General features: G+C 54.0%; 1 protein-coding gene across 1 annotated transcript in view; it reads right to left on the bottom strand.

The window, feature by feature from the left end:
- Positions 1-877: 877 nt before the first annotated feature.
- LOC114599953 (signal-regulatory protein beta-1-like) overlaps positions 878-13,392 on the bottom strand; it is a 28,823-nt gene continuing 16,308 nt past the window's right edge. Inside the window, exons 5-7 of the mRNA XM_077929520.1 lie at positions 12,778-13,116; positions 5,846-6,160; positions 878-1,243 (exon numbers count right to left, since the gene is read on the bottom strand). Of these exons, the coding sequence (XP_077785646.1) occupies positions 882-1,243; positions 5,846-6,160; positions 12,778-13,116 (1,016 nt within the window). The 3' untranslated portion in view covers positions 878-881. The remainder of the gene's footprint in view (positions 1,244-5,845; positions 6,161-12,777; positions 13,117-13,392) is intronic.

Raw genomic sequence — 13,392 nt, 5'->3', positions numbered from 1 at the left:
TGCAGGCAACAAAAGAACCTCAACGCATCTCACAAAAGAAAAACTGGTGGTGCTCAGGACCGCCCTCTAAAATGAGAAGAGGCAAGTGAGTCTTATTGGGCATCAAGGTGGGCATACCATGAAGCACTATGTAGGGATCCTTTGATCTATACCAAGCAGGAAGCACCTTTGGCCCTCCAAACATGGCTGAATTTCAACTCCCATCACCCCCCACCATTAGTCATGTTCGCAGGGGCTGATGGGAGCTGTAGTTCAGCAAGCTCTGGAGGACCAACCAGCGCCCATATCTGGTCTACACTAACTAGCAGGGCCTCTCCAGGGTCTTGGGCGGAAGCCTTTTTCCTGGGAACTATTGCATGGAACAAAGGGACGCGGGTGGCGCTGTGGGTTAAACCACAGAGCCTAGGACTTGCTGATCAGAAGGTCAGCGGTTTGAATCCCCGCGACGGGGTGAGCTCCCGTTGCTCGGTCCCTGCTCCTACCAATCTAGCAGTTCGAAAGCACGCCAAAGTGCGAGTAGATAAATAGGTACCACTCCGTCGGGAAGGTAAACGGCGTTTCCGTGCGCTGCTCTGGTTCGCCAGAAGCAGCTTAGTCATGCTGGCCACCTGACCTGGAAGCTGTATGCTGGCTCCCTCGGCCAGTAAAGCGAGATGAGCGCCGCAACCCCAGAGTCAGTCATGACTGGACCTAATGGTCAGGGGTCCCTTTACCTTACTGCATGGAACATGGTTGCTCTTCCGATGAGCTGTAGATCCTCACCTTTAGGTGTGAAGTGTTCTGAAGATAAGAAGACCAGCACACAGACAGATATACGTGTTGACAAAAAAAAAAAAAACATGGATTGAGGGGTGGGGGCCAAAACCCACAAAAATATGGTGTCAGGACCCACATTTACCTGGCTCCATAGTGACGCTTTCACTTCCTTCATTCGGCACCCTGATGTTCAGCACTGACGTTTCAGTTGCTACAGGCTGAGAGTTTTGCGTAACCAGGCAAGTAAATGCAGACTGGTTCCTTTCTTCCGTGGCATTCAGCTTCAGGGAGCTTCTGAGGGTGAATGTCCCATCCCTGTTCTGGGCCATGGGCTCAGCCGTTCCTGTTTCACTCAGGCTGCTGTTCAGAGTCAAGGCCATGGTTGTGTCTTCTGGGTAAAACCCTTCTGCGCTGCAGCTGAAGGTCACCGATTCGTTCAGCGGGATGGGGTTGGCTGGGTTGGCTTCCAGCTTCACTCTGGGTGGAACTGTGTGGACAAAGGCAAAGAAATCAGAATGAGGACCTCAATACCCCTGAGGGGAAGTGGTTGCCAGACTCCAGTGCGGGCTAGAATTGCATTCCTGGTAGAGGTGGATATCATCTCCTAACACCAGAACTTGGGGACAACCAGTGAAGCAGAATATTGGAATATTCAGGACCCATAAAAGAAAGTCCTTCTCCACATAGCCTGTAAACGATGGAATTCATATCTGCAAGGGAACTGACGGTCACCAACTTGGATGGCTTTGAAAGGGAGTTAGACAAACTCATGGAGCACAAGACCACCAATGGTGACAAGTCACAATGGCTTTGTTCTCCCATCCCTCTTGGAGGAAGTAGGTCTCTGAATAACCAGAGGCTGGGAATCTCAAGTGGGGAGAGGGCTGTTGTCCTCATGTCCAGCTTGTGGGCTTCCCACTGGGGTACTGGGTTGGCTCCTAAGGAAAGAGAATTCTGGATGTGGTGGGTCTTTGGTCTGATCCTGCAGCCAGGCTCCCCTTATGGCCTGTGTGGTTTTGATTTGCAGTATAAGGGGGAAGGGACAGATATTCCTCAAAAGCAGCTTCCTAACCCCATCAGTTCAAAATTTTGCCCTTTGATCCTATCGGGTTGTATCCAATGTTAGAGTAGACCCACTGAAATTAATGGACATGGGAAAACTTTGGTCCCTTTTATCCATGGGTCTACTCGGAGTACAGGGCTCCTCTCAGATTTCATTATCAGTTGTTCTTGGATGGACGCTGGTGGGCATGTGGACTGTGGAGACTGGACAAGCATCAAAGACACATCTGATCTCCTTCAAAACTGGTGTGTGGCTGCATCTTGGCTTCCATCTTAGTAGCAGGAAATGCTTCCCCCCTTTAAATTAATGCACCTAAGGGCTAAAGTTAATGCTTCTTATGTACCAGTGGCAATTTTTTTCTTGCAGCAATTGAGAGCAAAGAAGCAGTATAGTGGAGGCAGAAGGGGCACCTGCCGCTTCCCATTTGTCCCCCTCCAATGGAGCTTCTCCAGCAAAGGGACCAGCAGGTGTCTGTGTCTAATGTATAGCTTGGCTCAAAGTTGCCACCTCTCCTTTAGAGAAAAGGCTCATCTCTGCATGCTGAAGTCATGGAGAAATCCCTTTGGCAAGAAAGTCCACCGGGGGTCTCCAAGTCTCCTGGCCAATCAACTCCAAGTCCTTGGTAAGCCAGGAGAACCCATTCATACGTACTAAAACCCTCCAAGTTACACCTGGATATGCTATTCTCAACTCTACCAAGGAAAGCAAATCAAGCCACAGATGAGAAGCTGGATCTTAGCCTCCACTCTGCCCCTTTTTCAAATCTTGCTCAAAGTCTTAGTAGACTCTTAAACACCCTTGTTGGATCAGCCTTTGGAAGCACGGCAATGCATAGTGGAGATTAATTTATTAGTTCAACTGATCTCCTGCCCTTTCTCCCCAAAGACCCCAGAGCGTTAAACCCCTCTCCCAATTTCTTCTCCCTGGCACCCCAGATCTGCAGCCCCTTCCCCATCCTTGCGCTTGGTAGCAATGCAGAAGGGGAAGCATTGCTGATCTGCCTTCTGAACACTGAGCACTGCGACCGGTTGTGGAGAGGCAGAAGCGCATGGCGCAGGGGAGAGGTGCTGCGTGGCAGCAGGAGTGCAGGATTGGCTCCACCTGCATGAGCACCATGAGCACCTGCCTTGTTCTTTTATATACAGTGGTGCCCCGCAAGACGAATGCCTCGCAAGACGGAAAACCCGCAAGACGAAAGGGTTTTCTGTTTTGGAGGCGCTTCGCAAGACGAATTTCCCTATGGGCTTGCATCGCAAGACGAAAGCCCATAGGGAAATGCTGGCGGTCGGGAGCAAAGACTTTCGCCCACAGCCGGCCTTCAGAAGAGGACCTCTTCTGAAGGCCGGCGGGGGGCAAAAGTCTTTGCCCCCCCCGCCTGCCTTCCCCCCGCCTGCCCCGGGCGATCTTAAAATGCTGGCGGGCGGGAGCGAAGCGTTCGCTGCCGACCCCCAGCATTTTAAAATCTCCAAGGGACAGCAGAGAAGTCTCTGTCCCGAGGAGATTTTAAAATGCTGGGGGTCGGGAGGGAAGCGCTGCCGACCCCCAGCATTTTAAAATCTCCCCGTGTCCAGGGGAGGTTTTAAAATGCTGGGGGTCGGGAGCGAAGCGTTCGCTGCCGACCCCAGCATTTTAAAATCTCCAAGGGACAGCAGAGAAGTCTCTGTCCCGAGGAGATTTTAAAATGCTGGGGGTCGGGAGGGAAGCGCTGCCGACCCCCAGCATTTTAAAATCTCCCCGTGTCCCGGGAAGGTTTTAAAATGCTGGGGGTCGGGAGCGAAGCGCTGCCGACCCCCAGCATTTTTAAATCTCCCCGGGACACGGGGAGATTTTAAAATGCTGGGGGTCGGCAGCGCTTCGCTCCCGACCCCCAGCATTTTAAAACGCTGTTCCGAAGGGGGGGGCGGGATCACCTGCCCCAGCCGCCCCACTTCGGAACGCTGTTCCGAAGCGGGGAGGGGGGGCGGGAAGACCTGCCCCAGCCGCCCCACTTCGGAACGCTGTTCCGGAGCGGGGAGGGGGGGCGGGATCACCTGCCCCAGCCGCCCCACTTCGGAACGCTGTTCCGAAGCGGGGAGGGGGGGCGGGATCACCTGCCCCAGCCGCCCCACTTCGGAACGCTGTTCCGAAGCGGGGAGGGGGGGCGGGGACACCTGCCCCAGCCGCCCCACTTCGGAACGCTGTTCCGAAGCGGGGAGGGGGGGCGGGGACACCTGCCCCAGCCGCCCCACTTCGGAACGCTGTTCCGAAGCGGGGAGGGGGGGCGGGAAGACCTGCCCCAGCCGCCCCACTTCGGAACGCTGTTCCGAAGCGGGGAGGGGGGGCGGGATCACCTGCCCCAGCCGCCCCACTTCGGAACGCTGTTCCGAAGCGGGGAGGGGGGGGGCGGGGACACCTGCCCCAGCCGCCCCACTTCGGAACGCTGTTCCGAAGCGGGGGGGGGGGGCGGGAAGACCTGCCCCAGCCACCCCACTTCGGAACGCTGTTCCGAAGCGGGGAGGGGGGGCGGGAACACCTTCTGAAGGCGGGCAGGGGGCGAAAGTCTTTGTCCCCCCTGCCTGCCTTCCCAGGGGCTTTTAAATTGCCCCGGACAGCGGAGAAGTCCTCCGCTGTCCGGGGCGATTTTAAAATGCCGCCCGCCAGCATTTTAAGATCGCCCCGGACAGCGGAGAAGTCCTCCGCTGTCCCAGGGTTTTTTAAAATGCTGGGGGTGGGAAGAAAAGCCCTTGTCCCCCCCCCAGCCTTCAGAAGAGGTCCGGGGACAGACTGTCCCCGGACCTGGTCTGAAGGCGGTTTCCCTAGGAACGCATTAATTGATTTTCAATGCATTCCTATGGGAAACCGTGCATCGCAAGACGAAAAAACCGCAAGACGAAGAGACTTGCGGAACGAATTAATTTCGTCTTGCGAGGCACCACTGTATATTTTTTGAAATAATTTTCATTTGATTTTACAAGTCTAAAAATGACAACCGTACATATCCACATTTGTAGATTCCTCCCAATCTCTGGACTTCCCACCTTCCCCTCCATAGGTCCAATTATTGTTAACCTTTCCAACTGCATATTATTCAAGAATCCATGTTTTACTGTATTTTTCGCTCCATAAGACGCACCTGACTATAAGACGCACCTAGTTTTTAGAGGAGAAAAGGGGGAAAACCCCGTTTTTGGGGGGATCAGCTCACAGTTGTGCAGCTTCTTTTGCAAAGGGGAAAAGTCCCCCTTTTTTGAGGGTCAGCTGAAAGTTGTTGAGCTTACTTTGCAAAGGGGAAAAAATCCTGTTTTTATGGGGTTCAACTCACAGTTCTGCGGCTTCTTTAGGAAAGGAAAGGGAGCCATTTCTACAGTTTCCAGACAGATAATCTAATCAGCCAGTCACATGTCGCTGGGGAAACAAACAGCCTCCGTCTGCAGAACATTCAGCAGTGGAGGCCTGAGCAAGAGCCAGCGACCGACCACACATTCGCTCCATAAGATGCACAGACATTTCCCCTTAATTTTTAGGAGGAAAAAAGTGCTTCTTATGGAGCGAAAAATACGTTCTATTACTCCATTATCTCCATAGTACTTGCTACATTACAAGTGTTACTGCGATTCTGCTAATGTTTTCATCTGCTTACAAGATAAATGATAAATTTCCCCCATTCTTTGTTGACGTTTTGGACTTCTTGATCCCTGAGCTTTCTGGCCAGTTTTGCCATTTCGGCATAATCCAGCAGTTTAGTTTGACATTCTTCTCTGGTAGGGACCTTGTTTTCTCTCCATCTCTGGGTTAGCAACATCTGTGCGATGCCTTGTTCTTTTATAATGGCAATGGTGCCCACCATTCTGGCAATGGTGCCAGAACAGAGTTCCAGTGATTTCCGGCTGGAAAAAAAGCTCTGCTTGTTCCCTCCCCCCTCCCTCTCAGGAACCAGCAGTGACGCTCGCTGCTCAGAAGGCAGGTGAGAAACACCATGATACCTCAGCTGCCCCATCAAATGCAATGATCCGCCACCCCACAGCCAGACCCCACCAGTCTCTGTACCTCGTAGGATATCTCGAAGTTTGAAAAACTCCCGCAGGGGACTCTGCAAGGTCTCGTGTTCAATCTGGCAGATGAGCTGGGACTTCACATCATCTCTTGTGAGTGGCACCTGTGCCTTGCTCAGCGCTTGGTAGGAGATGCTGTCTCCTTCTGGCAGAACGGTGGGCTCTGGGGACACGATCCTGGTGTTGTCTTTCAGCCAAGTGACTTTGATGGCTCGGGGGGAGAATCCATCCGACGTGCAGGTGAAATTCGCCGAGGTCCCAGATAACACTCTGCTCGCGGGACCCTCAATAGATGGCTGGGATGGCGTGGCTGCGGGGGAAAGCGTGACATCACCTGTCATTCCCTGCGGGATACGGCCCATCCCCAATCCAAAGGGAAATCCTTTGGGGTGCCAGGGGGCCATTTTGGAATTCTGAGATTGTGCTGCGGGCACCAGTCACAAAATGGCTGCCTGGGTGCAGGGAGGGAAGGAGGCACAACACAGAATGTCTGCCACATCTAAAAGCAGAAAAAGAGGGAAGACCACAAAATGATGTGGGCATAGAGTTGGAAGGGACTGTTAAGTCGTGGGTTGACATAGCAGCCGGCACAGCGATCTCTTCAAGTAGCTCTTTATTATGGTAAGCTGGAATAGAACTGACAGTGAACAGCTCAGCCGGCCTGTATTTATAGGCAGCCGGCTGTCACATTGTAACCACAACAGCCCAGAGTTCCCGCCTAAAATAACTGCCGCGGACCTGAGTGAAAACTATCTACAGACCTGAGTGAAAACTATATACAGTATCCCCCTGTTGGCCCAGGGTGAAACTACACTACATAACACCCCTCCCCACCGAGATAAGGCGTTAGTTACAATCGTAATGGTTTCCTTACATACAGCACTACGCGTAATGGTTCAATTAGGCACAAAAGCATATCGGTTACATTTCCCATACTTAGACCAACAGTGATACCTGTCCAACAACATAGTCCTTTAAATGAGTTGGGCGCTTGGAAACTCTGCCAGACCGCCGGGGACTGGTAGCCAAGTCCGGAGGGCCACACAGTTCTCGCTGAGGCTGTGGTGCGACCCTAGGTGGCGTTGGAACCAACTCCCCTGGATCCGCTGCTGTGAGTGGAGCCTCCGCAAGTGGAGTGGTCTGAGTCTGTTCTGAGACGGCTTGGTTCGGCTCCACGCTGGCAGTTTGCGAGGGAGGTGTAGGTGGGGCCTCGCCATCTGTACGTGTCTCTTCTGGAGCCGCAAGCGCAGTTGGGGGCACCTCGGTAGTGTCCAAGTCCCCAACCCTGCGCCTAAGTTGGTCTATGTGCCGTCGCCACAAGCGTCCGTCTTCGAGTGCCACCTGGTACGAGCGAGGTCCAGTGACTCCCACAACTGTGGCTGGCACCCAAGGGATGTCCCCCACATAGTTCCGGGCAAAGACCTGGTTTCCTGGGACAAATGACCGTGGTGCGTTGGCACAGCCTGGGGGTTCAGCCACGGCAAAGTCTGGGTGTAGCCGGTCGAGCGGTGACCTGAGGCGGCGGCCCATAAGCAGTTCCGCAGGACTCCTCCCTGTGGCCGCATGAGGGGTGATGTGTTGCGCGAGCAAGTATTCAGCGACCCGCTCATGCCAGTCTCCCCGGTCCAGGCGCGCCAGTGCCTCTTTTGTCGAGCGCACCATTCTTTCCGCTTGCCCGTTGCTGGATGGATGAAAGGGTGCCGTTAGGGCATGGCGGATGCCCAGTCCCAAAAGATACCGCTCAAACGTGCCTGACGTGAACTGCGGTCCGTTGTCAGAGACAAGGACATCAGGACACCCATGCGTTGCAAACAGGCCTCGCAGCACCCGGATGACAGCTTCGGTAGTGGTGGAGGGCATCAGGGCGACCTCCAGCCATTTGGAATAGGCGTCCACCACTACCATAAAGGTCCGGCCGTGAAAGGGGCCAGCCAGATCGATGTGCACCCTCGACCAGGGTGTCTTTGGCGTCTCCCAGGTGTGTCCCTTAGCTGCTGGTGGTGCAGGCCTCGACTCCTGGCACGCTTGACAGGCGGACACCCAGGCAGTGATGGCATCGTCCATATTAGGCCACCAGACGTAACACCGAGCCAACGCCTTCATTTTGACAATTCCCGGGTGGCCAACGTGCAGAGCCTCCAGGACGCGCTGACGGAGTCCCTGGGGAATCACGACGCGGTCTCCCCACAGCAGACAGCCGCGATGAGCTGAGAGTTCATGTTGTCTGGTTGCGAAGGGCTGGAACTCCGATGCAAAGGGCCCTTGTGGCCACCCCCTCCACACCCAGTTGAGCACCCGGCTGATGGTGCGATCCTGGGCAGATGCGGAGGCCACAGTGGCAGCCGATACAGGCGCTGCCGGAAGATCCTCAATCAGAAGGAGCGATGAAGCTGGAGCCGGGTCTTCCACAAATGCTGGAAGAGGGCAACGGCTGAGGGCGTCGGCATGGCCCATCGATTTCCCCGGGCGGTGGATGAGCCGGTAGTGGTAGGCAGCCAGGAAAACAGTCCATCGCAGCATGCGTGGTGAGAGGACCGGTGGAGTTGGACGATCACCGGCGAGGAGGCCCAGGAGTGGCTTGTGGTCAGTGATGAGGTCAAAAGTCCTGCCATAGAGGTATTCATGGAACCTCTTCACTCCAGCCACAAGTGCCAATGCCTCCTTGTCGAGCTGGCTGTAATTCCGTTCCGTCGGAGATAGTGTCCTGGAAAAGTAGGCGAGCGGTGCTTCTCTTCCATCTGGAAAACGGTGACTAAGGACAGCACCGATGCCAAAAGGTGAGGCGTCGCAGGCAAGGAGCAGCGGCCTGGATTCACTGTACTGTACCAACACACTGTCTGAAGAAAGGAGAGCCTTGACCGCGTTGAAGGCCGCCGTCTCCCGATGACCCCAGGCCCAAGGCGTCTTAGTGCTAAGGAGTCGGTGAAGAGGCTCAGCCACTGTGGCTTTGTGGGGCAGGAACATGTTATAAAAGTTCAGCAGCCCCAGGAATGCCTGCAACTCCGTTTTGTTCTTTGGGGTGGGGGCCTGCTGGATAGCGCGGATCTTGGATGTGGTTGGATGAAGACCGGAGGCATCGATAAGATAGCCCAGGAACTCTACCTGTGGAACGGCGATCTGGCACTTCTCCCTTTTTACCTTGAGCCCGGCCTCCTGGAACCTGGTCAGCACGGCACGGAGGCGCTCGAACAGCTGCTGGTGTGAGTCTGCAGACACCAAGACGTCATCAAAATATGGTACCACACCCGGAAGCCCTTGCAGGAGACGCTCCATAAGGCTTTGGAAGATGCCAGGAGCCACACTCACCCCGAACTGCAACCGGCGGCAACGGAATGCCCCCCGGTGGGTGACGATCGTCTGGGCTTCAGCAGTGGCATCATCGACTGGCAGTTGTTGATAGGCTTGGGCAAGGTCCAGCTTAGCGAAGACCTTACCCTCACCCAGGGAATGCAGCAGGTGTTGGACAACAGGAACCGGATAAGCGTGCTGCTGAAGTGCCTTGTTGATCGTGCACTTGTAGTCAGCGCAGATTCTCACCGACCCATCTGGCTTGACAGGCGTGACGATGGGGGTTTCCCACTTTGCGTGGTCAACCGGCTCCAAAACTCCTTGGGCGATCAGTTTGTCCAGTTGTTCGTCCACCTTAGCCTTGAGAGCAAAGGGAACCCGGCGTGGCTTTAGCTTGATGGGGGCGACTTGTGGATCCAGGCTAAAGGAGATGGGCGTACCTGTATATTGGCCCAAGGTGCCGTCAAAAACCTCGGCAAAGTCTTTGACCAGACCCTCAGTCTCTGCGTTAGAGATGCAGTTGATGCCGGTGACTTCCAGGCCGAGGGCATCAAACCAGTCTAGCCCTAGGAGGCTTGGCCGCTGACCTTCGACCACCACCAACCGGAGCAGGCCCGAAAAATCCTTGAAGGCGATCCGGAACCGGCCAACGCCTACCACGGGAATGTCGTTTCCCTGGTAGTCTCTCAGGTGTACGCGGTGAGAGTCGAGTTGCCTTTTGGACACTCTGGGTACCAGTCTTTTGATGGTGCTCCATGACACGATGGACAGGGCAGACCCGGTGTCGATCTCCATGTCACATGGAGCTCCTTCAATGAGCACCGTGACGTTCAGCTTGCGTCGCGTAGGCGAGTCGGTTTGGCCAATCGTGGTTCCAGACGGGCAGCGGCAGTTGGTGAGAGCGAAACAACTTTCCTTGGCAGACTGGAGTGAAGACTTGGACTTGCGAGTCGATGAAGGGGGGGTGTCAGACGGAGCCGATCGGCAGACCTTAGCGATGTGGCCCCTTCTGGAACACTTCCTACAGATGGCGTCTCTGAATCGACACTTGGCACGGGAATGGTTGCCTCCGCAGCCAGCACATTCCGGTTGGCCCTTGGACTTCTGTTGGAACTTCCTGCGCTCCCGCTTTGTCTGGTGCACATCATCGTCTTCACTGGAGGATGCCTCATCACTGCTGGCCTCTTCATGATGCACCGGAACGGGCTCCCTAGCAAGACGCAGGCTGCTGGACTTGCGGATCTCCTGAGCGGAGCGTTCAGCAGCTTCTGAGGCCACAGCCTCCTCAATGGCTTTCTGTAGCGTGAGGTCTGGCTTGGCTAGGAGACGCCGTTGCAGATGGATGTCCCGGACCCCGCAGACGATTCGATCCATCAGGGCATCGTCTAAGTCTCGGAACTCACAGTGCATTGCAGCCTGTCGCAGGGCGGTGGTGTAGTTGTTGATTGACTCCCCCTCTGCCTGGTTCCTGTGGTAGAACGCATGGCGGGCAGCAATCTTGGACGGCTTTGGTGCGTAGTGGTTGCGGAGCTTCTCTTGGATCGTGTCCCATGGTGATGCCTGGACTGCTTCAGGCGCAACCAACGCTCGGGCCGTCGCAAACACCTCAGGCCCACAGAGGCTGAGGAATAGGCCCCGCTTCCGATCCTGTGATACTGCTGTCAGTTCGTTGGCTTGGAGGTAGCAGTCGAACCGAGCGAGGTAGGAGTCCCATGATTCAGAGGCTGGCGCAAACGGCGGTAGAGGCACAAGTGAAGCCATGATTCCGATGCCGGCGTGAAGGGCGATGGATGGAACACAGTGCTCTAGCCAGAACAGTCAGCTCTGAACTGGTTCTGCCCAGTGATTTCGCTCAGTGATTTCGCTCTGTGATTCAGCTCAGTGATTCAGCTCAGTTCAGAGGCTGGCCGCATCTGGCTGTGCTCTGATGTCCATCTATCCCACCTTCGTCGCCAGTGTTAAGTCGTGGGTTGACATAGCAGCCGGCACAGCGATCTCTTCAAGTAGCTCTTTATTATGGTAAGCTGGAATAGAACTGACAGTGAACAGCTCAGCCGGCCTGTATTTATAGGCAGCCGGCTGTCACATTGTAACCACAACAGCCCAGAGTTCCCGCCTAAAATAACTGCCGCGGACCTGAGTGAAAACTATCTACAGACCTGAGTGAAAACTATATACAGTATCCCCCTGTTGGCCCAGGGTGAAACTACACTACATAACAGGGACCTCGAGGGTCATCTAGTCCAACCCCCTGCAATGCAGGAATATGAGCTGTCCCCTATAGGAAGTGAACCTACAACCTTGGCATTAGCAGCACTCTAACCAACTGAGCTGTCCAGGGTGACAATGGTTCTATCAATAGTAAAAAGGGTCCCTTCATCAAGCCGCCACTGTGCTTCATCAGAGGGAGATGCTCTTTGCCCCTCTCCCTCTTCCCTCAAATGCCCAGATAATTAACTGATCAATTAGGAAATCAGACCAGGCTGTGGGCGGAGTCAAGCCCATCTATTCCCATGGATGACTTTGTTCCCATGGGAGACTCTTGAGAGTCCCATGGACTGCAAGAAGATCAAACCTCTCCATTCTGAAGGAAATCAGCCCTGAGTGCTCACTGGAAGGACAGATCCTGAAGCTGAGGCTCCAATACTTTGGCCACCTCAAGAGAAGAGAAGACTCCCTGGAGAAGACACTGATGTTGGGAAAGATGGAGGGCACAAGGAGAAGGGGGCGACAGAGGACGAGATGGTTGGACTGTGTTCTCGAAGCTACAAACATAAGTCTGACCAAACTGTGGGAGGCAGTGGAAGACAGGAGGGCCTGGCGTGCTCTGGTCCAGGGGGTCACGAAGAGTCGGAAATGACTAAACGACTAAACGACAACAACATTTCCATGGAATACTAATACTAATTTATTATTTCTACACCGCCCATCTGGCCAGCCACTCTGGGCAGCTTCCAACAAAAGATTAAAAATACATTAAAACAGAATAAAGACTCAGGTATGTTGCAGGCATCCTGAGAGCAGTTTCTTAGAAAGGATAGCCATAAGAGAACTTGCTAGAGGGAAAACAGGACCACCTGGCCCCTGGGACTCCCTCAGGCCACACCCCTTCTTCCCAGGCCATGCCCTCATTGGTCCTGGTTTGCTGGCCTGGTAAAATTTCACATTGGTCCCTCTCCCACTTTTCGACTCTATCCCGTCCACTGTCATGTGCTCCTTTGAAGTTGACCAGTAGGGAATACAGTCCTTAGGATGAAAAAGGCTGTCATCTCCCCCCCTCACTCGCCCCACAACAGGGTCTCCATTGGGCTGAGGTTCTGTACCAGTTAAATTCACGTTGCACACAGATGGTTATAAGTGTAGATTTTCAAAGAATGAAAAGCAGCTTTGGGACCCTTGGGGAAGGGGAAGGAAATAGATTTTTGTGCAGAAAACCCCCCAGCAGGGAAGGAGTGATGTACCCTTTCTCCTCTCATCACTGCTTCACTCAAACATGCCGCCCACCAAGGCCATTTTTTACTTTTTAAAAAGGTCCGAGCCTCATTAGATGCCTTTGCTTTTCAACATAATGTGGAGCTTCTGGGGCAAGGGGGGCAGATAGTCCTCCTTGGAAACAAGGAGAAATTGAAGGATACTTACCAATCACGGAAACCTCAGTGCCCACTCCCGATTTAAATTCTGTTTCTTGGGATCCTGCCCTGTACTTGACACAGTAATAGGTCCCAGCATCCTCAGGTCGGATGTTGCTGATGCGGATGCTGAAGTCTATTCGTGATCCAGGAACAACCCTGGTCACACGTGGGGGATATTGTCCTCTATCACTGTAAATGGGCTGCTTTCTGTCCGACCCCTTGTGCCATTTCACGCCTCCTGGTGGACCAGTTCCTTTTACTGTACACGTCAGAGTGAGGGTCTCTCCTGCTGACACAGACAAGGGTCCTGGGGGCTGCAGAACTTCCAAATCTTGGCCTTTGGCACCTGCAGCAAAATGAGTAGCACGTAACCTCCAACATTTCTCTGATGAAAAGAGGGACTTCCTATTCCTTAATAATGATTTTACTATTTATACCCCACCCAACTGACTGGGTTGCCCCAGATACTCTGGGCAGCTTCCAACATATATAAAACCATAATAAAACATTAAACATAACAAAATACCTTCCCCATACAGGCCTGCCTTCAGACAGCTCGGGGGTTGGAGAACTCCATCCCCTCCAACATTTATCCAATGGAAATAGGGACGTCCTAAGGAAA

Source organism: Podarcis muralis, chromosome 5, assembly GCF_964188315.1.
Source record: "Podarcis muralis chromosome 5, rPodMur119.hap1.1, whole genome shotgun sequence".
Lineage (NCBI taxonomy): Eukaryota > Metazoa > Chordata > Lepidosauria > Squamata > Lacertidae > Podarcis > Podarcis muralis.
This window is presented reverse-complemented; position numbering and strand designations above follow the sequence as displayed.